A 25,546-nucleotide genomic window follows, 5' to 3' on the forward strand; every position below is an offset into this window, starting at 1 on the left:
TCTCCACTCCTATCATTATACTTTTTCCATAGCTTCCTTTTCATAATAGTTCCCATTTGATATTGTTTTCTCTTTTTCATCCAAGGTATACAACTTGCCATTGATGCTAATAAATATTTCTTCATCAGTTTCCATGCACTGGTGACATCTGTCCCTTCCAATTCTTCCTCCTACAAAACTTCACCAAGATTGAAAAACAATCTAGAAACCAAGGAGTAAGATAGGGATGCCCTCTGTCTCCAACACTGTTCAATATTTATATTAATGAAATACTAATACAGTGAAACACCTTAAACATTCCAGGTGTAGAAATTTCCCAGAATAACAAAATAAAACATCTGCTGTTATTTCAGATGATCAGGTAATAATATCAGATAAGGAAGACAATTTACAAAGAGAGCAATATATAATTTAAACATTATAGTAGAGCAGTTTGGAATGAAAATATCCATAGATAAAACTAAAACATTGACATTTTGCGGAACAAATTCCAGTTAGAAGTAAAATAGTTATTAATTATAAAATAATAGAACAGATAAATAACTTTCAGCTACCTTGGATGTGAAATATCATATGAAGGAGAAAAAGACAGATTATAGGGCTGATAAATAGAACAGTCAATTCAAATATTGTAGAAAAAAAAAACACACTTGAAAATATACTTTAGCAGTGCCCACATTATTATATGGCAGCAAAGTTTAGGCAATAAACAAACAAAATAAGCAAAGAATAAAAACAAGTGAAATGAGATTCATGAGAATAACTACAAAATACACCATTATTGGACCAAAAAAGGAATGAAGATATTTTAAAAGAACTAAAAATAAAATCAATAGAAGAAAAACTCAGCAATTAAAACAAAATTGGATAGAACATGTAAACCGAATGGCCACACCCAATATCCTAAACAAATAATAAAATATAAGCCAATTGGAAAGAGAAGGCCTGGTAGACCTCAAACGAGGATATTAGATTGATAATGAGACCAGAACAGATCAATATGGTCTATATCCGTAATTAGCATTATTATGATAACGATTATAATAACCTCATAATTCCACATGATTTCCTTTCTTCTCGTCACCATTGTATGTCTTCTCATTTACCAAATCAAGACCACATTGACACGTTCTCCAACTGGGAACGGGAATGACATTTTAATTGCAATCACATCTTCTGATGCCAGGACCAAATCCAAAACTTTTGAGCCTTTTGTTTCTTCTACTATTACATGTTACCTGAGGCATTCTACCTCAAGAATTCCAGAAATTCCATTCTTTTACTACTACATGCTGTTTCCTCTTCTTAATTTGTTGTCGTTAAAATCTCCCAGAATTATTAGTCATTTTGCACTTGCCAAAGTGAACTGTCTGAACATTTAGTGCTCCTCAAACTCTGTTTTTCCTGGTCTATATCAACATCCCACTAAAAACATCCTGTCCTGTCTGCTGCTACCTTGCAGCATATACTCTCAAAACCATTAGTGCCATTTCCCTGCAAATCCTCCACTCTCAGAGGATAGAACTCCTCACTTATCATAAACAATACTCCACCACTGCAATTGTCCTTTCTATCCTGCCAAAATATGCTGCACCTGTTTACTTTTATTCCAGTCAGTATCATCTTACATCAACCATACAAGATGGTTGATGTCCATCTCTTGCATACAGCTCTCTTCTATCCTCAAATCCACTTCAAGCATCCACATAATCCAAGCCTCTCTTTCAGCACTCTCTCACTGTCATGCCATTCATTATTGATGATCTTCTCAACTCTTCATTATCATGCTTATTATCTACCGTCTCACACTCTTCTGTCATACAGACTCAAGCATAAATCTCAAAGTTCTCGTTACCCAATGCATACTACTTCTCAGGTAATCTGTACCCACCATCACAATCATCTCATCCACTCTTTCACCTCACTTAATTGCCATAGTCACACTCTCTATCAGTCCTCCAAAACAGTACTCCTCTAACATTCTGTTTTGCACTCCATGAATCACCGAATCCCTATACATCACACCTCTCACTGTTACATGCATTTCTTGCTCACCTGCAACCCTCTCTCTCTCTCTCTCTCTCTCTCTCTCTCTCCTTGCACTCCCACTTACCCCTCATGTAATCTCTTCATCCCTAGCTCCTACACTATCTTGCCTTCCTCTCAGTTCCTCTTTTCCCCTGGTTCTCCTATTCTCTTTCCTTCTGTCATTCCCATAACTCTCACTCCCTTTCTTGTTCATTTCACATCAGTAATCTCTTCTTTCATGCTTCTGAACTAATTTTTCATACATTTCCCTTCTCTCTCTCTCCCTCTCTCTCCAAGCAGCTGACTTTCTCTCAGCATTCACCCACCTAATCATTACCATCCTCTAAATCTACTATACTGTTTTATGCAATATTCATTTCCATATGACTCTCATTTTTCTTACCCTCAATCACATTATTCATTCACTTATTTCGGATATACACACTGTTACTGCAGCTGCTTTAATGAATGCCAATTTCAGTGTCACTAAGCTCTTCCTGTTTCCTAAATTTTATGCAGACATACATTCCCTTGCCCCTTATCTACCACATTTCTATAACTTACAGGATGCAGATATGCTGCACCACACACACACACACACACCACAAAATCTTATAGTATGCAGTGTCCTTGAATGGTAGCAGACTGGTAGATAATATAGACAAACAGACTTATGATAGCCACTTTTATTTAAACACAGTACAAAGATACTGATACAGTATGCTAAAAAATATACTCTAAATGGCAGAACTATCCACAACCAGTTATGATCTAAGCAGACAAAGCTCCTTGTAAATTAAAAAATACTCTTTATTGATACTTATTTTTTTTACATTAATGCTTCCAAGTTGATTGTTGCCAACTTCATTAAAGAGAAAATGTGTTGTCCACATTTTCTCTTTAATTGTTCTACTTCTTCATTGTCAACATCTAGCTGCTACTCTTTAGGTAGCAGCATTATCTTGTCAACATGATTCTCTTGTAAGGCCTTGTTTTTACTTCACTCCATATCACAACTGCATTCTTTGTACAGTGTAAAATATTATATTCCTTCCAAAGGGCTCTGAGGATTTCTCACCTCAGTATAGGCAGTATCCTGAGCAAAAGTAATTTTTAAATAATACCTTCAAATTAGCAATAACATCCTGGTCTCTGCGTTGCAAGAGAAAGGTGATATTTGGTAAATATGTTAATGTGATGGCTGTCATAAATACAAGTGGATGCAAGTTTCATACATCATAAGTTGAAGACAACTGTTACCAATACTGCCCAGTCAAGCGATATGCATATCATGCTCTTGGCTAAACTGTTTTTTCATTATAACACATTTCACACAAACAAAAGGATATTATATACCCTGTTTTTTTTGTTTTTTTTAAGTAGTGAATGCTAAGGTTTAGGAGGACTATAGGGTCATGGGATCTTGTGTGGACAGCTGTTTGTTAGATGTAAAGAAGAAATTCCACTCCTCTTTGCCCTCATTATTGGTTTTAGGAGGCTTCTTTTAGGATGTTCTCTATCATATTTTTTTTTAATGTGTGAAAGTCCCATCCTCCCACAAAATGGATATTTTTTGGAATGATGAGACCAACGTGACCGACTTCTTAGTTTCTTTTTCTGTAGTGCTAGAGATGTTATATGCTTTGTCTTGTAGGACTTTTATTATTATTATTATTTATCATTCGACCTCCATGGAGTCAGAGAATCATTGTGGGAAGTACACACTATTGCACACACACACACACAATGCTCATCTAACCATGCCTTAAACTGATTCATTGTCCCTACATTCAGAAGCCATTCAGTCAATGCATTCCACTCACTAACCACTCTCCATACAAAGAACCTACTCCTCTGCTCATTACACAGCTTCCAGAGATAGCCTCTTGTTCTAACTCCCTCTCCCATTATATGAAAAATCTCTTCCATGTCAATCTGATAATGAACCCTGACTACAGTAGCTTAGATGTCTCAATTATATCCCCACTCCCACCTTCCTCCTGTTCACGAGGCTTTGCAACTTACATTCTCTCAAACTGTCTTCATACTCCATATTACAAAAACCACTGACCACCTTTGTCAATCTTCTCTGGACCCTTTCCAACATATCCTCATCACCATGAAATGCCAACATTCAAATCTGTGCACAGTAATCCATATGAGGCCTGATCAAGACCTTATACAATGGCATCATAACCTCTCTATTTCTGCATTTCAGTCTTCTGCATCATTGCCATTATCTGATATGACGTCTTCACAGCATGTGCTATATGGCCCCTGAATTTCAGGTCCTTGTCCACCATCACTCATAGATCTCTCATCTGTACTTCCTTTTAAGGTTCCCCACTAAGTGTGTTCTTTGCATCCCATCATTCCTTAACAAATCTCAAAGCTTACACTTTGCAACAGTATCTTGACATTTCTACTTACCTGCACATTCATGCAATCTATTCAAGTCCTTTTGTAAGGCCATACCATTTGTTTGACTCTGCATTACTCTCCCCAATTTTGCATCATCTGCAAACAGCTGCATATCACTAGTTAAACCCATCCCATCCCAATATCATTAACATATAAATTGAACAACAACAATGGTTCCAAAACTGAGCCCTGCGACACACCACTAGCTACCTTCCTCTTTCGGGACACTGCCCCCCCCCCCCCCCCCCCCGTATACAACTTTTTCTGATACCCATTTGTCAGCCAGTCACTGATCCAACTCAGAAGTCTGTTATCCAATCCCATCTGCTTCATTTTATTTAACAGCTTCTCATGTGGCAGTCTGTCAAAAGCTTTTGCAATCCAAGTACACAACTGTATATGCATCTCCCCTGTCCAAGGTATTTGTCACCTTTTTATAGTACATAAGTAAGTTAGTAAAACATGATCTTCCTTTAAGAAAACCATGCTGATAATCGCAGAGAGTACTGCTGTTATTAACCCACATCTGTATCCTATTTCTCACCAGTTTCTCCAGTACCTTCACCACAACTCCAGATATACCAATTTAGCTTTATTGACTATCGATTGGCTTTATAATTTGATGCTACAGCCTTATCACCACCTTCATACAGTGAAACAATTTTATCCTCCTTCCACTTCCTTAGAACCTATGCTGTTGTAAGACTCTTATTAAACAGGTACGCCAGTACTACTGCCAGTTACATGAACATTCCCTTAAGATGTGTGGTAATACGTCATCAAATTGTGGTGGTGGTGTTGTGGTGGTGGGGTGCTGCTTATGATAAGTGATGACTTATGTCCTCTAAGAGTGGAGAATTTGGAAGGAAGTGAGACAAATGATTTTGAGAGCGTATGGTGTGAGGTAGAGGTAGGCAAGACAGGATATTTAGTGGGGTGTTTCTACAGACCCAGGAGCACAGAGGATGGGGACCAGGAGATGTTTAGACAGCTAAGTTTGGCAAGTGCAAGAAGAATGATTGTTATGGGAGATTTTAACTTCAGTAGTATAAAGTGGTGAGAGGAAGATGCATGTAGCAATAAGGGAATGGAATTTCTAGAATTCTTGAGGGACAAATGTCTTAGGCGATATGTAATGGAGAGAACAAGAGGTTCAAGAGTTTTTGGATTGGGTTACAGCATCAGAAGAGTTGATAATAACTGAGATGACATCTCTCCCAGCAGTTGGAATCAGTGACCATATGGTTTTGAGTTGGAAAATAAATAGACATGCAGGAGTATCAAAGAGACGGGAATGTATGTGGAATTATAAGGCAGGTGATTATAATAGTCTAAGATGACAACTTGGTGAAGTTTCATGGAGGGAGGAATTGGAAGGCCGGGATATCACCAGTGCGTGGGAAATTGTGAAAGAATATTTGTTATCAGCAATGGTAAGTTGTATACCACGAGTGAAGAAGAGGGCGCAATTTGGAGTAAAGTGGATGACAAACAATATTAAACAGGAATTGCATGCGAAAAAGAGGCTATGGAAGAGATATAAGGAGTCAGGTGAAGAGATGCATGAGGAATATAAGACACAGGCCAGAAGAGTGACTCGTGTGGTAAGGAAAGTGAAACTGGAATATGAGAGGAGATTGGCCTTAAGATCCAAAGAAAATCCTAGGGAATTTTTTAGCTATGTGGCCAGTAGGAGGAGAAATGACTGTGGAAGAATGATATTGTGGGATAAAAATGGGAATAGAGTGACTGATGCAGAGGACATAGTGGAATTGTTCAATGAACATTTTATTGGAGTATTTCATCCTAGAGGAGTCAGTTTTAATGCTAGAGGGATAGGACTGGTACGAGGTCTGGAGGTACAGGAGGAGAGTGTGTTTCAGATACTGAGTACTCTGGATGTCAGTAAAGCTGTGGGACTGGATGGTATTTCGCCACGAGTTTTGAGAGAATGTGCTAGGGAATTGACAATACCTTTAACGTGGCTTTTCAATGAAAGTCTGGCTTTGGCAAAGGTGCCCAGGGAATGGAAGGAAGGTAAGATAGTGGTAACAGACTGGAAGTGTCTAATTATAGGCCAGTCTGTGTGTCATCAGTAGTTGTTAAGATCTTGGAGAAAGTAGTGAGGGACCGTGTACAGCATTGGGCAGATGAGGGTAATGTTATCTGTGAGAATCAACATGGATTTGTTAAAGGACGCTCTTGTTTTAGCAATATGCTAGCCTTTTATAATAAAGTTACAAGAGCATTAGATGAGGGAAAGGCATATACTGCAATTTTCTTAGACTTGGCGAAGGCATTTGACAGGGTGCCACATGATAAGCTGATATTTAAGTTGCAGCACATGGGTCTGGATGTTAGATTGGTCAACTGGATTCAGGATTGGCTGTCTGATAGGTATCAGAGAGTTGTGTATGGTGGAGCAGTTTCCAGGAGGCAGAGGGTTACAAGTGGGGTCCCACAGGGCTCAATACTAGGACCTATATTGTTTAACCTTTATATCAATGACATAGCCAGTGGATTGCAGGGGGATGTTCAGTTGTTTGCGGATGATGCAAAGCTGGGAAGGATTATTAGTAATAGTGCAGATGTGGTAGCCCTGCAAGAGGATTTAAATAAGCTAGATAGATGGGCAAATGAATGGGGGTGTCAGTTTAATGCAGCAAAATGTAAGGTCTTGAGGTTTGGGAAACATCGATGGGATGCTGCATACTCTATTGGAGGAGTTATACTGGAGGAAGTAGGGGAGACAAGAGATCTGGGGTTGATGATTGATAGAAACCTGAAGTTTAGGGGACATATTGCAAAGGTGGTGAAGGTAACACAGAGGATTGCTGCTATTATGAGAAGGACACTGACATGCAGAGATAAGAGGGTTATCATTCCGTTGTATAAGTCTCTGATCAGACCACACTTGGACTATTGTTCTCAGATCTGGTCCCCAGGATTTGAAGGGGATAAATTAACTGTGGAAAGGATACAAAGACGGATGACAAAGATGGTTTCAGGACTGTACAAGGATAGTTATGAGGATCGGCTGAGAGAATGTGGACTGCAGAGTTTGGTGGATAGAAGAAGGAGAGGTGATATGATTGAAACTTTTAAACTGTTGAGAGGTGGTTACAGGGTTGACACTGGGGAGTTCTTTCACTTGGTTGAACAGCGGGAAGGAGTGATGACAAGAGGCCATCCCTGGAAGTTACGAAAGGAAACTGTGAGTAAGAGGGTAAGGAGTGGTTTCTTTGTGTGGAGGGTGGTTGAGCCGTGGAATGCATTGCCTGATGGAGTGGTGGGAGCGAGAACGGTCAGTTGGTTTAAGGAGTGGTATGATAAACTTTGTGTTTCTCAGGGGGGGGACCTCCCCTCGATGAGTCTTTTGACTCCTTGGAGGCCTGAATAATAATAATAATAATAAATAATAAAAATCCTATTGCTTTATTGATATGAAGGTTATTTATTTCCTCAAATACCTCCTGCTCACTCATTGAGCCATCCTCTCCTATAACCGCTACACTTAAATTCCTCATGATTCCATCCTGATCAGGATGAAATAGCCTTATAAATTGATCACTGAATACTCAACAATGTCTTCCACAGCAGTTACCATTCTACCATTTTCATTCATTAATATCATCTTACCATGATCATGATTCCTTCTACTTTCCACATATCTAAAAAAAAAACTCTAGGGATTTTCTTTGCCTCATTTGCCGATTTTTGCTTATACTGCACTTTTGTTTTCCTCCTGGTTTGTTCTTTATACTCTTCATGCAACTGATTATTACCATTATTCATCTTGTACTGCCTCCAGAGTGTCTTCTTCTTCCAGATTTCATGCTTATGCTTCGCATTCATCCATTTTACACCTAACCTTATCCAGCCTATTCACCTTCGGAATACATTCACACATTGATGTTATGTATTTCTTTGTCAGTTCCCAAGCAGTGTTTACCATATATTCTGGCGTATAAGTCGACTTTTCAGCATTGGAAAAAAGTACTAAATTTTTTAGGTCGACTTATATGCCGAGTCAAAAATTGATTGCTTTCCAAGAAAAAACTAGTATGTATCATACATAGTTAAATTTATTAATAATATGCAAAAAGGATAAATAAGTAAAAATATTTCACCTTATATCAAATTTATTTACAGAAAAAAATTATTTACCTGTTATATAATTATTTATTTACAAAAGAAAATAGGTAGGTAACTACATAATTAAAATTTAATTTTCACTGTCTGAATGTATGAAAAGTTCATTGTACTCTGGTTCTGTAATTTCTTCTGGTATATCATCATATAAATTGTATTCGTTTTCTCCATCAGATTTAGCATCAATTTCATTATCATTATAAGCAAAATCATCTTCCGAGCCATCTAATTTGTTAGATATAGCACATTTTTTAAAAGATTTTATTACTGTATCTGGTTTTATTTCATCCCATTCTTTCGCTACCCATTCACACATAGTTACCAAAGACGCATGTCACATTTATCCTCCTTTTGTGTAACTTTTCTCTCCTTCTTGCATCCACACATTCCACTGTTTTCGTAAACTGTCTTTAAATGGCTTGTTTATACAGACATCCAATGGTTGCACTAGTGAAGTTAACCCACTTGGAATCACTGCCATATTGGTATTATTCTCTCTCTTAATAAAGATTTTGTGCTCTCTGTTAAATGGGATTTGAACATGTCCCACACTAAAAGACTGTTTGGATTTTTTAATGCACCTTGTCATGTATTTCAAATATTTTTTATCCACAGCTTAACTTCTGCTTCATCCATCCAACCATTCTCATGAACATGGACAAAAACGTTTCTTGGAATTCTGATTTTTGGCATTGTATTCGTTTTCTCCATCAGATTTAGCATCAATTTCATCATCATTATAAGCAAAATCATCTTCCGAGCCATCTAATTTGTTAGATATAGCACATTTTTTAAAAGATTTTATTACTGTATCTGGTTTTATTTCATCCCATTCTTTCGCTACCCATTCACACATAGTTACCAAAGACGCATGTCACATTTATCCTCCTTTTGTGTAACTTTTCTCTCCTTCTTGCATCCACACATTCCACTGTTTTCGTAAACTGTCTTTAAATGGCTTGTTTATACAGACATCCAATGGTTGCACTAGTGAAGTTAACCCACTTGGAATCACTGCCATATTGGTATTATTCTCTCTCTTAATAAAGATTTTGTGCTCTCTGTTAAATGGGATTTGAACATGTCCCACACTAAAAGACTGTTTGGATTTTTTAATGCACCTTGTCATGTATTTCAAATATTTTTTATCCACAGCTTAACTTCTGCTTCATCCATCCAACCATTCTCATGAACATGGACAAAAACGTTTCTTGGAATTCTGATTTTTGGCATTGTTTTTTTTTTTTTTAAATGATCATAGGTTTTAATTTAGTACCATCAGCCATATAAGCAAGTACAACTGTGAAACGGCTTTTTCATATCCAGTTGTTTTTAAAGAAATAGTTTTACTTCCTTTCAATTCTATTGTTCTATTCCCGATCATGTCAAACATAACTGGAGTTTCATCTATATTTCCGATTTGAGACAATAAATAATTGTTTTGCTTTCTTTTAGCAATTATAAATATTTGAAAACTTAATAACTTATCATCCAAATCCTTTGGCAGCTTCTGCACGATTTTCGTTTTTAGTCGAAGCACTAAATTTTTCTTTTCCATAAACCGGCTACACCAACTCACTGCAACTTTGAAGTTTTCGCTGTCCTTTTTATTTGCTTTGCCCCACTTCAAAGCAAATAAACGAATATTATTTCTCGTTATAATGAGTCCATTTTGGCGATTTTCTCGAACCCAATCCGCAGCATTATTTTCTAGAATAGGTCACTTACAAATTCCTTTCCATAATGCGCACTTATTTTTTGGCATTTTCATTATTAAAGTTTAATTTTTTCTACAATCGCGAACTAGATTTTTGTTTCCTCCGAACTGACATGCAGCAACACAGTTAGTATTTTCTTTTGCAAATTTAATCACTTTGCACTTAAAACTTGCATCATATTTCATTCTTTTAAAAGGAGCCATTGCACTTTAGTTCACTATTGGTCAACTGGTCAATACAAAATAAAATTTCTTTTGTCAACTGGGTATTTTATGTCTTTTGCTGAAACAAAGAATGGAAGGACTAAAAAGGCAGTTATGATCCTAGTGGTTGATACCTGTATAAAAAAAGTTTACTTAAAAACTGTCATAATTTTTATTTTTAAAGAAATTTTTCAAGTCGACTTATATGCCGAGTATACTATAAAAACTCAAATAAACTCAAAAAATTTCAATATCGACTTATACGCCAGGTCGACTTGTACACCGGAATATACGGTATTTCCTTACTGCTCAACTCCTCATTCCATATTATAGCTCTAACCTCAGCTTGTCATAATCACCAGCCTTATAATTCCACATATATTCTTTCCTCACAAAAGTCTGCATATGACTAGCCACAAAACAGTTGATTACTTCATAATCACTTTCACCAACTGGAGGAAAGTGCGAAACCCCACTCACCATTACATCCATTAATGATATGATCAGATCTGAAACTGTTGATTCTTACATGCCCTCCTTTATGTGCTGCCTGAGATAGTTTTCTCTCAACAACTCGAAAAATTCATTTTCCTTATTTCCAAATGCTATCTCTTCATTCCAATCTATATCGCCATAATTAAAATCACCCATAATAATTATCCTTCCTTTGTTCACTAATCCAAGTTTTTTATACATTTCTTTATCACCACACTCCCCATACCAAGCAATATTGGCAATCTCCTAAACAAATTACTGTGTGAGCAATATTTCAGGGTAGTCACCGGAGGAAGCATCAGTAAACAGAGAGTGTGCTTAAGAATGGATTACCTCAGGGCTTGGTGCTCGTATTACTGCTTTTTAGCCTTTTCATCACAGATATTCCTGAAACAGCTGGCAGTAAATTTGCTTATGCAGATGATCTAGCTTTGGTGAGAAGCGACAAGTCTATAAAAAGAACTAAAGAAATACTGACAAATGATCTGTAAGCTTTATGGCAGTTCTATAAAAAATGGAGATTAACACCAAATTCTGGTAAAACCGAATGTTCTTGCTTTCATCTCAATAATAGACTTGTAAATCAAAAACCAGAGTTATATGCTGATGGGACATTAATTTCGTTTAATCTGATACCTAAATATCTGGGAATAACTCTGGATTGAACTGTGTCATATAAACAGCATATGATTAATATCGCTGCTAAAGTTCGCATCAGAAATAACATAGTTCAAAAGCTTTGTGGTACTATATGGGGTTCAAGTGCCACAACTCTGCGGTGCACCACCATGGGTCTAGTTTAGAGTGCAGCAGAGTATGGTGCTCCTGTCTGGCTCAATAGTTACCATCTCAATAAACTAGATGCTCAACCTAACTCCACTCTTTGTTTAATAATCGGTTGCATTAGGAGTACACCCTTACAATGGCTCTCCACTTTGAGCCATATTGCTCCTCCGGAACTGCGACGACAGGAAGCCTTGCTTCGTGAATATAAAAGAATTTTATATTCACGAATTTTATAAATAACCAAATCCTCCCAATACATGAATTTATTCTAGGTGCTTTATCTAATAGACTAAAATCCAGAAGACCTGCCATAAAAACCGCCTGTAATCTTCTTAGCCAGAATGACAGTATGGTGAGTAGGTGGGATGTACTGTGGTCCCAAGCGGCATCACCTGAAGTTCGTAATTACATAAACATCTTCCAAAAACCATCTGTATTTGACCTGCCCAGGAATATATGGATGATGGCTAACAGGATTCGTACAGGCCATGGTGTATGTGAAGACTTACTTTCAAAGTGAGGTAAGATACCACATCCCCACTGTCCCTGTGGAGCCGAGACCCAAACCATTCACCATATAGTACAGGAATATGAGCTGACAGCAAATCCAGGTGACTTTAAGGATATCTTTGATCTATCCCCATAGGCGATCAATTGGATTAAACACCTAAATGTTAAAATATGATTAATCTTCTGTCTGATGCTTGTCATAAATTTCATGTTTGTATTTGCCTGAATGTAGAGATGTTTTAATTTTTATTTTCATATATGTGTATCTTATCTATATTCATGTGTATTTCATCTTATTGTCTTTTAACCATGTGTACATGCCATATGATAAATAAATAAATAACATACCAGGCCTATTGCAGCATCCAACTAAATATGTCCTCCTCTCAGCCTGCGCGTTACTGTACCCTATCTCATAACCATTGTGACTATTTCCCTCTTTCATGCCTACCTTATGTGGTCATAATTCCCCTGCTGTGATCATCAGTACTCCCCCCCCCCTGCCTTCTTGTCCTTTTTGTTCTCCCAAAATGTACTGCATTCTTCTATTTCTATTCCTGTTGGAATATCATCTTCAATCAACCTTGTTTCACTTATTCCAATGCATTTTGGGGATAATAAACTCAATCAATGAAACCATTTCATCTCCCTTATTTTTGATACTTATATTTGTAAATAAACACATTAATTCAGTTTTAAAGTCTATAACCAGTCCTATCTAAGCCTCTTGTTGGTTGTGATATCTCCATCACACCAGCCCAATCACCTTTATCACCACTTTCCAGATATATCTGCTCTGTCTTAACTTTGCCACCCATATCACAATATACTCTATCTTCATACACATTCACCGCCACTTTCAACATTTACTCCCCCCCCCATGCCATGTCTCCCTGTCTACCTGCTCCTCCCCCCATTCCTCTTGCATTGCCATTCTCTCTTCATCTCTCACTACTACTGTTTTGTGTCAGATGGTGGTGGTGGTGGCGGCAAGATGTTTTTTACACTATTCTGAAGAAAGGTATAATGTACATGAAATTCATAGCAATCTGAAATAATAAATTCAGCTTTTTTTGAGTGAGACATCTAGTTTCCTCACTGGATGTCTGATTATGGCTTGAAAAAGCCACTTCATGTCCTGGAGACCACATTTGATTTCTAGAGCAAAATTTCCAGCTTAGCTGACTCTTGGTCTGCCTGTAGTACTTTAGTACTACACATTTACAACATTTTGCAGATGGAATTCACATTAAAAAAAAAAAAATGCATTGCTATATAGCACTGTTTAAAGTTTGTCAAAATACAAGGTATGTATATAGCTATTTCTATACACAATATATGTTTTAAAGATCTTTGCCATGACTACCCCTTCATTAAATATTTCGTACAATATCCATACAACATTCTCCCTCAATGAGTCTTTGGACTCCCTGGAGGTGTCTCTTCTTCTCTTCCATCTAAGACGGGTTGAGTCTTCTCTTAAGCAGGATCTTCCAGTCTTCTCTATTCCTTGCTGTTCGAAAAAGTTCCTTATATGTTCTGCATCCTGAGATGTTCTTTATTAATTTCAGCCAGGTAATTCTTTGTCTTCTAGGTCTTCTTTTTTCAGTTAGAAAAGTATTGATTAGGACGTTAGGAAGTCTGTCTGCATCCATGCATACAGTGTGTCCAAACCATCTCAGTTGTTGTTTTCTAATTTTTTCTATTATTGTCTTTTTATACAATAGTTCTTGTCTGACTGTGATGTTTGTTTTCTTTTCTATCCAACTTGTTCTATTTATTTTTCTTAAGCATTTCAAATGCCAGCAGTTTTTTCTCCTCTCTTTTTTTAACTGTCCACGCTTCTGCTCCATAGATGACTGTTGGTATAATTATTGCTTCACATAATTTGATTTTGGCTTGTTTAGATATCTTGTTTGTTTTCCAGATTTTCTGTAATTTTCCCATGGTGGTCCATCCTATCGCTATTCTGTGTTTGATTCTAGTAGTAAGACTTATACGTTGGTTAGACATAACTGGTAATTAATTTACGGAATTAACAACGCATATAAAGTATATTAATTAAAGATAACTTTAATGAATCACTTCTATATTTCGGCAATGTCACATTGCCATCTTCAGGAACATAAAGATATGGTATGTGCACTAAGGAACTAACAAAGCAAATGAGGAAGAAAGTAAGAAACTAATTTTATTCCTAAAGTCCTAATGGTGCCCTCTTGCGGGCTAATTTGGTAGTCTTGGCAGTTGGGCTGAAGTTCTCATAATGAAAGTCTCCCATATTTGGGGCAGTTTCATGCACCCAAATTTGTTGAGGTTAGGAACGTTTTTTAGAGCTGCTGAAGATTCTTTGAATAATCTTTCGTATTTAAACTTGCTGCGATGGATTATTTTTGTTTTCTTCCAACGAATTTTATGGTGGGTATCTAAGGCATGGTCTGCCAGCCCAGAGCGGCTGTACTGGTGAAACCGGGTGTAGTCTTGTTGTTCTGAAATCCTAATATTTGTTGTTCTGCCTGTTTGGCCAAAGTAGGACAATTTGCAGCTGCAAGGGATCTGGTATACACCAGGTAGGTCTAGGGGAAGTGGTTGATCTTTGGTAGAGCGGATAAGGGATGCTAACTTTTTATATGGTCTGTAACAGGAGGTAAGGTCATATTTTTTGAGGATATTAGTTATTTTTTCAGAGGTGCCCTTGATGTAGGGGATAGTGATAGACTTGGTGTAGTCTTTATTGTGGAGGGGGGGAGGGGGCTTGTGGTTTACAGGTTTTAGTATTTTTTGGATTTGAAGGAAGAAATCATGATCCAAATAGAGCGTGGAATTCGCAACCTGCCTAACCATATCGCCAACAACGTGAGACTGGATGTAGTCGGTGTTCTCACTAAAGCCAAACCTCCAAAACCCAACTTATCCAAAAACGAATATACAGCCCTACAAGAATTAAAAAACAACAAAAAAATAGTAATCACCAAAGCTGATAAGGGAAGCGCCACTGTGGTACTCAATCAAAAAGACTACAAAGGTAAGCTAAATTCTTTAATACGAGACCGTACTACTTACCTCCCCATTGAATATAATCCGACCAGCTCTCAGATTAGAACTATCCACAGACTCCTTAAGAAAGTCACTTCTTGGCCTGTGGAAGTCACCAACAAACTTAAACCTTATAACTCTAGACCCCCCCGATTATATGGACTCCCAAAAATACATAAACAAAATGTGCCATTGCGTCCCATAGTGGATGGCATTGATTCCCCCACATATAAATTAGCCAAACATTTAGCCAAAACGCTCACACACTACACTGGCAACACACCATCACACATAAAAAACTCGGCCCACTTTAAAGCCAGTATAGAAAACCTCACACTCCAACACACTGACATAATGGTCAGTTTTGACGTCTCCTCCCTATTCACTAATGTCCCACTCAAAGAAACCCTTGAGCTCATCCAAGCCAAGTTTCCTCCCGATATCTCAACCCTATTTCAGTTCACAATGAACTCAGGCTATTTCGTTTGGCAAGGAAACTTCTACAAACAGTTAGAGGGGACAGCCATGGGTTCACCACTTTCCCCACCCTTGGCCAATTTCTTTATGGAGACATTTGAAGAGAAAGCCTTAAACTCCGCCCCATAAAAACTCACTATTTGGCTTCGTTATGTGGATGATGTGTTTGCTATTTGGCCACATGGCTCAGACACACTCCACTCCTTCCTAACACACTTAAACAACCAACATCCCAGAGTCCAGTTCACCTTAGAAAAAGAGGAAAACAACACCCTCCCCTTCCTAGACACTTTAATCACCCGCCAGCTTGATGGATCTTTGGTTTTCTCTGTTTACAGAAAACCCACCCACACTGGCAGATACATTCACCAGCAATCCCACCACCCCCGCTCACAACAATATGGGGTGATAAAAACACTATATAACAGGGCAAAATTAATCTGCTCAGATGACAAGGCCCTGACTATGGAACTAAACCACATCCATCCTCAACACTTTCTTAGCCAATGGCTATAACCCCAAAAAAATCCAAAAAATACTAAAACCTGTAAACCACAACCCCCCCTCCCCCCCCTCCACAATAAAGACTACACCAAGTCTATCACTATCCCCTACATCCAGGGCACCTCTGAAAAAATAACTAATATCCTCAAAAAATATTACCTTACTTCCTGTTACAGACCATATAAAAAGTTGGCATCCCTTATTCGCTCTACCAAAGACCAACCACTTCCCCTAGACCTACCTGGTGTATACCAGGTCCCTTGCAGCTGCAAATTGTCCTACTTTGGCCAAACAGGCAGAACAACAAATATCAGGATTTCAGAACACCAAGACTACATCTGGTTTCACCAGTACAGCCGCTCTGGGCTGGCAGACCATGCCTTAGATACCTACCATAAAATTCGTTGGAAGAAAACAAAAATAATCCATTGCAGCAAGTTTAAATACGAAAGATTATTCAAAGAATCTTCAGCAGCTCTAAAAAACGTTCCTAACCTCAACAAATTTGGGTGCATGAAACTGCCCCAAATATGGGAGACTTTCATTATGAGAACTTCAGCCCAACTGCCAAGACTACCAAATTAGCCCGCAAGAGGGCACCATTAGGACTTTAGGAACAAAATTAGTTTCTTACTTTCTTCCTCGTTTGCTTTGTTAGTTCCTTAGTGCACATACCATATCTTTATGTTCCTGAAGATGGCAATGTGACATTGCCGAAATATAGAAGTGATTCATTAAAGTTATCTTTAATTAATATACATTATATGCGTTGTTAATTCCGTAAATTAATTACCAGTTCTGTGTTTGATTGTTTTGAGTTCATCTATTGTTTCTGTTAGTTTTGATCCAAGGTATATGAAGTGGTCTACTTGTTCTATTTGTTCTCCGTTTAGGGTGGCTGAGATGGTAGCTCTGTTCCTCCCTATTTTCATCACTTTTGTCTTTTGTATATTTATTGTCATGTCATATGTTTTACAGGTTTCGTTTAGCTTGTTGATCAACTTTTGTAGTTCATTTGGGGTTCTTGCAAGAAGGACGAGATCATCTGCATATTTGATATTATTTATGTTTAAACTGTTGACATTGATTCCAGGCTCATTGTCTATTGCTTTCTTTACAACTTCTTCTAGATATATGTTGAATAGGCATGGGGATAATGGCATCCTTGCATTACTCCTTTTTGGATTTCTATGGGTTCTGTTGTGAGTGTGTCCTTTTTTAATTATTGCATTTGTCTGCTAGTTGGTGCATTTTCACATTGCACCAACTAGCAGAGCTCATCTGGGAAGACCATAAAGAACTATATTGTTGTTTTGTGGACTTTAAACAAGCTTTCAATAACCTCAACAGAGAAATCCTTCTTAAAATTCTACTAGAAAAAGCAATAGACAAATATATAATACAGTTGCTGATAAAATATTACTCATCAGAAACTGTATTATATATTTGTCTATTGCTTTTTCTAGTAGAATTTTAAGAAGGATTTCTTTGTTGATGTTATTGAAAGCCTGTTTAAAGTCCACAAAACAACAATATAGTTCTTTATGGTCTTCCAAGCTGAGCTCTGCTAGTTGGTGCAATGTGAAAATTTGGTCTATTGTTGAATAGTTTCCTCGGAAACCAGCTTGTTCTATGCCTATCATTTCTTCGTAGGTGTTTTTTAATCTATTTTGTATAATTCTTATGAATATTTTATAGGTGTGAGGGAGTAAATTGATTGGTCTGTAATTTCTGCAGTCGCTTTTGTCTCCTTTCTTGTATATTGGGATGATCTTTCCAGTTCTCCAGTCATCTGGGATCTCTCCTGTTTGTAGTATTTTATTGAATAGGGTTGTTAAATATTCTATTGATATGCTGCCTCCATATGACCACAGTTCAGTAGGGATAGTATCAGTGGCTGGTGCTTTATTGTTTTTCATCTGTTTTATTGGGTATCTAACTTCTTCTTGTAAAATTTTTGGGTGATCATTATTTTCTTCTATTGTTGGCATTGTAATTTTGTTTCCTTGGTGGAAGATAGTCTTAAAATGGTTTGACCAGATTTTTCTTATATATTCAATATTCCCGATTTCAGTCATCTTGTTGTTTATCATTGTTACTGCTTTTGCTGAGAATTCCTTTGTAATTTCTCTTACAGTATCATGGAAGACTTTTAGGTTGTTTTGTTGGTATGCTTCTTGGCATTTCTTAGCTTTTTCTTCTAACCATTTTTCTTTGGAGGTGTCACATAATAATAATAATAATAATAATAATAATAATAATAATAATAATAATAATAAAACTTTCTTACAACTTCGTATATGCCAGGTTTTCATATATTCTTATTCCTTGTGAAAATAAGTCTTGCTTTCTCCTTATCAATTATTAAAATTTTTATTAGAAAGAAATTTTGGAAAAAAGTGCCATATTGTTAACTTTTGTCATATATATATATATATATATATATATATATTTATGACAAGCATAGAAGATTTAAACTGCTAATGCATTTACCACTGCAATTGAGTTAGAGGTTGGATATTGTGGAACTCTTCTTTTATGATGAAACATACTTTTTCAAGCTGCTTTATCTCTTCAATAAATGTGAGGATGGTCTGATACTGAACTGATTAAGTCATCTAATCTACTGCTGAAAAATAATATGTAAAAGGATTGAATTAATTATATTTTTAAATAAGTAAGTTCTAAGAGTAACCTGGTGAGTTGGTGAGTTTAATCACCAGGCATCACTACTGAATAATTAAAGATTTTGACCAAATGCTGAAACAAATTATGTATGCATTATAGTATAATATATTTTCTTATAGGAGGAATGAAACTGAGAATTGTTACAGTAGATGAGTCAGATGCTGCAAAATTTGAATGTGTTGTTTTCAATGATGCTGGATCTGATGAAGCAGAATTCATTGTAAATGTCTTAGGTATTGTTTCACATCATATTATCATTAGGTATTTATTTTTAAACATATTATTACATAAATTTGATATACTTAATTTTGGAAATTATTGCTGCAATGTGAACATTCCTAACTTAGAAAACTGGATACCATTAAAATTGTATACAGCATTATAATGGTTTAAATTGTTGTAATGGTCTGCAAATCTGGACTTTGAAATTAATATCTATGCTGCCCAGTATGCTCTTTTTATATTTTAGATTCATTTTATATTCTACAAGCTTTGCCATAAATAATTTAACCCTTCATTTTTATCAACCAGTTGTAGCATATTTTCTCTTTCTCATATACCTTTACAAAATATCATCATTCATCCTGTAAATGAAACTCAGAAATCTGTTCCAATATCATATGTGGTATATTCAATAGATCCAGTATTATATGTGATTTTTTTTTTTTTTTACATAGTCTGGAAATCCTATTCTAGAATAGTCTGGAAATCCTATTCTAGAATAGTCTGGAAATCCTATTCTAGATAAACATTGTAGTAATCTAGCATCAGGCGTAAAATTCACCTCCCAACTAAAGACAATCACAAACATCCATGCCTCTGACAGGACTCAAATCCACAGTCTACTGATTGGAGTGTGGGTACGCTAACCATTTGGCCAACTTGGCCAGCAATATATTCAATAGATCCAGTATGATTCTTGTGGCTAGACTGCATTCTTTTTCTTCACCAACTCCTCATCTACCCAGAAGTCTGGATCCAAAATTGGAACATACTGATCCAATTATTATTTTCATCATTATTAAAATCCTTATACGTACCTTAAAGGGATCCATGGAATATATAATGTAATAGTATCACATGAATGTTTACATTATTACTAACATGTATTATTCACAGTTCGAGATTAGTCTGTTACTTATCAGGACTGATATTGTCAATTTTTATATTTCTGTCTTTCAATGAACTTCAAACTGCATCAGTCTATTTACATATTGGTCTTCCTCTAGGTCTTTTTCTACCTTCCTGGCTTAATACATTCTAATACATGCTTATGATGTTAACTCACCCCCCCTTGCTATCTTCATTTTTAATATATGCTGGCATTGATTCCATGTATTTACTACCCTATTTTTTCTCAAAACTCTCATCTCTTTGGAAATTAAATAGTTAGAAATTAACTATTTAATTTCTAACTCAACAAGTCTTTTTTACATAAGTGAAAATAGGTGGGAATCTCTATTTACATCTATTACATCTATCTACTCAAACATCTATTAGGTCTCCTGTCAGGTCTCCTCTGTTACATGCTATTTTCTGTGTGTCGAGTCTTAAGTGCTATGAGGGCATCATGTTGGAGGCTTAATGGATTGTATACAGCACTCAGAAAGAATTAAAACAGAATTTAATACTTCCTATATTTCGTCTCAGTCACTGAGATATCTTCAGGGATTACAAAAAAACTAAGGTAACATATACACAAATACCACACAATACTAAGACAACCACATGGGTGACTCTAAAGTCTTATCTAGGTGGTGTGCCCCCTATGGACAGTTGTAGGTGGCCTGGAATGTAAGGTGGGATCTCTGATGATTAGTGTTTCCCAAATCTTAGGAAGCTTAATGCAACTGTATTTATTTAGATTTGGTTGATTTCTGAGAGTTGCTGCAGATTCTAAAAATAGTCTGCAGACTATTCTGCAGAAAAATAATCTGCAGCAGCTCTCAGAAATTGTGTGTGTGTGTGTGTGTGTGTGTGTGTGTGTGTGTGTGTGTGAGTGAGTGAGTGAGTGAGTGAGTGAGTCTGTCTGTCTGTCTGTCTGCCTGTCTTAAGACTGCCTTTGCACACTTAGAAAACCAAGAGAATTACGAGGTTAATTAATGTAAGAAGAATAAAAGTAGTGATAATGAGAGAAGGCAAAAGAAATAGGAGAGGAAATTGAGAGGAGGTATAGAGAATGAGAGGACAACAGGAAAGTGGTATAACAAGAAGAGTGATATATGGAGATTTGATTATTAACAATGTATGGAGCATCACAGGATTATATCACTGTAGGAGGATTATTATCAGGATCACCTGACTTGTTACTATCTAAGCTATTCAGAACTTTTCTGATATCTTTCTGATGAAAGGCTATGGGGCTATGGTCATCAGTGCAGGAAGCAAAAGAGTAATGCTAGGAGGTCGATCTTGTCTTTGAACAATATTACAGTAGTAGCATCTAGATATTATAGATATGAATATTGGAACAAGTTATTCTTAATGTCCTTGGCAAGAGAAGGCTTGACTACCATTTGTGCAGGAGACAGGTTTTCTGCACTTAGTCCTTAAGAAGCCAGAAGCTAGATTTAAATTTTCATGCTGGTGCTGATGACCTGTTTTTTTTTTTTTTTTTTTTTTTTTTTTTTTTTTTTTTTTCAGCACTGGTACATGTTTCATTGTAGGCTCAGTGGGATGCCAGGGTTTTGGCTTTGATGTACTTGCATTTATTGTGCTGGATTCTTTTCTTAAGCTTGCCCTGGCACACTTAGAAAACCAAGATATGAAGAGTAGTCTAGGATTTTGGGTGGAATGTGGAATGAAGATATAGTGAATAATTCCACTATGAATTTTTCCACTTTTTCAGTTGGAGCAGGCATTTGGATCAAAAGAGTAGCCAGTCCCAAGGAAAGTCATGAGTAGAAATCACAGGTCATCCCATTTGAAAATATCATAGTGCCAAAGGACTTAGACCAAGAATTATTGGGTGAAGCACATTATGTAGGAAAGGAGACTTTGACAGTATTATGCTCAGGGGTTCCAACAGAAGAGGTGATACTTTTGGTATAATTATCAGACAAATTTGTCTTAACGAGAAATGAAAGATGTTGAAAGAGTGTTCAAGTATTGCCAGATATTCTAGTGGGCATTTTGTGAAAGACTGTTGAAAGGATATTTCTGAATCTTTTTACCTTCCTAAGCATAATTGGAGAACGATAGTCAGTCTGAGTTATTATTGTTGAAGTGCCCAAGGAACAGACAACATCTGTGTTTGGGTATTTGGATTATAGATAATTAAGTTTCAAACACAAATAATGAAAACAATCAGAGTAATTATCAGAATTTGTAATGTGACACAGACGTCAGATTAATGCAGCTAAATGAGACAGAATTTTCAGCAAGAGTAAATCGTAAAGAAAAAACAGTAGTGGTTGAGTACACTAACTGAGGTCATGTTAAACATTAGAGAATTAGTTCTGTCTGGAAATGGTAATGTATGCCATTCATATTAGAGTTATGAATGAATGCAGGTGATGTGGATGTATTTTTCTTTTGGAAGGAGTTTATTTGGTTGTATTTGAGTGATTTTTATGCCCTCTCAAGTACAGAATCGAAAGGAAAATGGCATTGATTACTTGGAGAGTGTTTGGTGTGCGATAGAGTGAACAGGAAGAGAATATTGAGTGGAGTGTTGTTATAGACTAGGGAACCCCAATTTTGATAAGCAGGAAATGTTTAGGCAAATTCCTTCAGTAAGTGTGCAATGCTTGATTATTGAGATTTTAATTATAGCATATAAATCAGGATTAGGAAACTGAACACTGTAATAAGGGGAACTGAATTTCTGGAATCTTTTAGTTGTAATAGTTTCTAGATACTATTTTCAATAATGGAGGCAACAGCAGCTAAAATTCCAAGTGGCATATCACTAAGTCTTCCCCCATTCCAGAGAGAGAGTTATGGGAATGGTAGAAGAGGGGAGAATAGGAACAGTAGAAGAGAGGGAATGAGAGAGAGTTATGGGAATGATAGAAAAGGAGAGAATGGAAACAGTAGGAGAGAGGGAATGAGAAGTAGGTGAGGGAGCATTGGAACCAGGGACAGAGTGATGTCAGGAAGGCAGGAGAGTAGGGGAACGCAGGGAAAACATGTTAGAGGAGAGAGAGAGAATGAGGGAGGCATATGACCAATCAAGGAATAGGGTGGTAAGAGGTGTATTGTATGGGAACTCAATGATCTGTGGTGTGCAAGGTAGGATGCGTGAGGAGTGTTTGCCTGGAGGAACGATAGAAAGGGTGGCTATGCAATTAAGAGGGGTGAAAGGGTGGATGAGATGATTTTGATGGTAGGAAAGAATGACTTAAGAGGTAATGTAAATTGGGCAGCGAGAGATATGAGATTCTTGCTTGAGGTGGTATGAAAGAAGATGCAGAGGAAAGATAGTGTGCACGTTGTATAGGTATGATAGTGACAAGCTGAGCAGAAGAGCAGTAATATTGAATAACATAATAACTAGAATGTGTCAAAAGAGAGGATTGGAATATAGGCATCCGGAGAGATTGCTGTTCTGAATGAATCATGTGTAAATGCAGGGAAACGAGAATATCCAGGGTGGATGGTAGCAGGATGGCCTCTTGTGGGAATGGGTACTTGGAAGAAGGGGGACGACATCAGATAACACTGAGCCCAGTAGAATCTAGAGGGCATAATGCTGGGTATAGAAACAGTGGCAGTTTTATGCTTTATACTAATTGCAGGAGTATCCCGAATAAAGGAGAGGAATTGGTGGTGCTGATAGCATCAGCCTGGCCAAAGATTATTGGAATCACTGAGACATGGTTGACAGAACAGGATATAATAACAGCAATAGAAGTAGCAGGGTACAGTATTTTTCGGCAGGATAGGAAGGGAAAGAATAGTGGTGGAGTACTGCTTATGATAAATGACGACTTATGTCCTCTAAGAGTGGAGACTTTGGAGGACAGTGACACTAATTGTTTTGAAAGCATATGGTGTGAGGTAGAGTTGGGCAAGACAGGATATTTAGTGGGGTGTTACTACAAACCAAGGAGCACAGAGGGTGGGAACTAGGAGATGTTTAGACAGTTGAGCTTGGTAAGTGCAAGAAGAATCATTGTTATGGGAGATTTTAACTACAGCAGTATAAATTGGGGAGAGGAAGATGCATGTTGCAATAAGGGAATGGAATTTCTAGAATTCTTGAGGGACAAATGTCTTACACAACATGTAATACAGAGAACAAGAGGTTCAAGAGTTTTGGATTTGGTCATAGCATCAGAAGAATTGATAATAACTGAGATGACATCTTCTCCCACCAGTTGGAGAGAGTGACCATGTGGTTTTTGACTTGGAAGATGAATAGACATGCAGGAGTATCAAAGAGGCAAAAACATATGTGGAATTATAAGGCAGATGATTATGATAGTCTTAGATATAAACTTGGGGAAGTTTCATGGGGGGAGGAACTGGAAGGCCAGGATATCATTAGTGCTTGGGAAATTGTGAAGGAATATTTGTTAGCAGCAATAGTAAGATGTATTCCACAAGTGAAGAAGAGGACACAATTTGGTGTAAACTGGACGATAAACAATATTAAACAGGAACTGCATGTGAAAAAGAGGCTATGGAAGAGATATAAGGAGACATGTGAAGAGCTGATGCATGAAGAATATAAGATACAGGCCAGGAGAGTTACTAGTATGGTAAGGAAGGCGAAACTGGAATACGAGAAGATATTGGTCATAAGATCCAAAGAAAATCCTAGGTAACTTTTAGCTATGTGGCCAGTAGGAGGAGAAATGATTGTGGAAGAATGACATTGTGGGATAAAAATGGGAATAGGGTGACTAATGCAGAGAACATAGTGGAATTGTTCAATCAACATTTTATTGGAGTATTTCATTCTGAAGGAGTAAATTTGAATACCAGACGGATAGGTCAGGTTCGAGGTTTAGAGGTGCATGAGGAGAGTGTGTTTCAGATACTGAGTACTCTGGATGTCAGTAAAGCTGTGGGACTGGAGGTATTTCACTCCGAGTTTTGAGAGAATGTGCTAAAGAACTGACAGCTCCTTTGACCTGGCTTTTCAATGAAAGTCTGGCTACTGGAAAGGTGCCCAGGGAATGGAAGGAAGGTAAGATAGTGCTATTACATAAAGGCGGTAGCAGACTGCAAGTGTTTAATTATAGGCCAGTTTGTGTGTTATCAGTAGTTGTTAAGATCTTGGAGAAATTAGTGAGACCATATAGGGCATTGGGCAGATGAGGGTAATGTTATCTGTCAGAGTCAACATGGATTTGTTAAGGGGCGCTCTTGTTTCAGTAATATGCTAGCCTTTTATAATAAAGCTACAAGAACAGTAAATGAGGGAAAGCAATATACTACCATTTTCTTAGATTTATCGAAGGCATTTGACAGTGTTCCACATGATAAGCCAATATTTGAGTTGCAGGACATGGTTTTTGATGTCAGGTTGGTCAACTGGATTCAGGATTGGCTGTCTGATAGCTATCAGAGAGTTGCGTA

At 37.1% G+C, this 25,546-nt stretch overlaps 1 protein-coding gene across 1 annotated transcript in view; it reads left to right on the forward strand.

Annotated features, from left to right (window-relative positions):
• The window catches only part of LOC150104025 (hemicentin-1-like), a 427,367-nt gene that overhangs the window by 322,460 nt on the left and 79,361 nt on the right, over positions 1–25,546 (forward strand). Inside the window, exon 14 of the mRNA XM_090396384.1 lies at positions 19,138–19,251. Within this exon, the coding sequence (XP_090252510.1) occupies positions 19,138–19,251 (114 nt within the window). The remainder of the gene's footprint in view (positions 1–19,137; positions 19,252–25,546) is intronic.

The sequence above is a fragment of the Typopeltis vanoorti genome, chromosome 8, assembly GCF_054136105.1.
Source record: "Typopeltis vanoorti isolate ZY-2024b chromosome 8, IOZ_Tvanoo_1.0, whole genome shotgun sequence".
NCBI classification, from domain to species: Eukaryota; Metazoa; Arthropoda; class Arachnida; order Uropygi; family Thelyphonidae; genus Typopeltis; species Typopeltis vanoorti.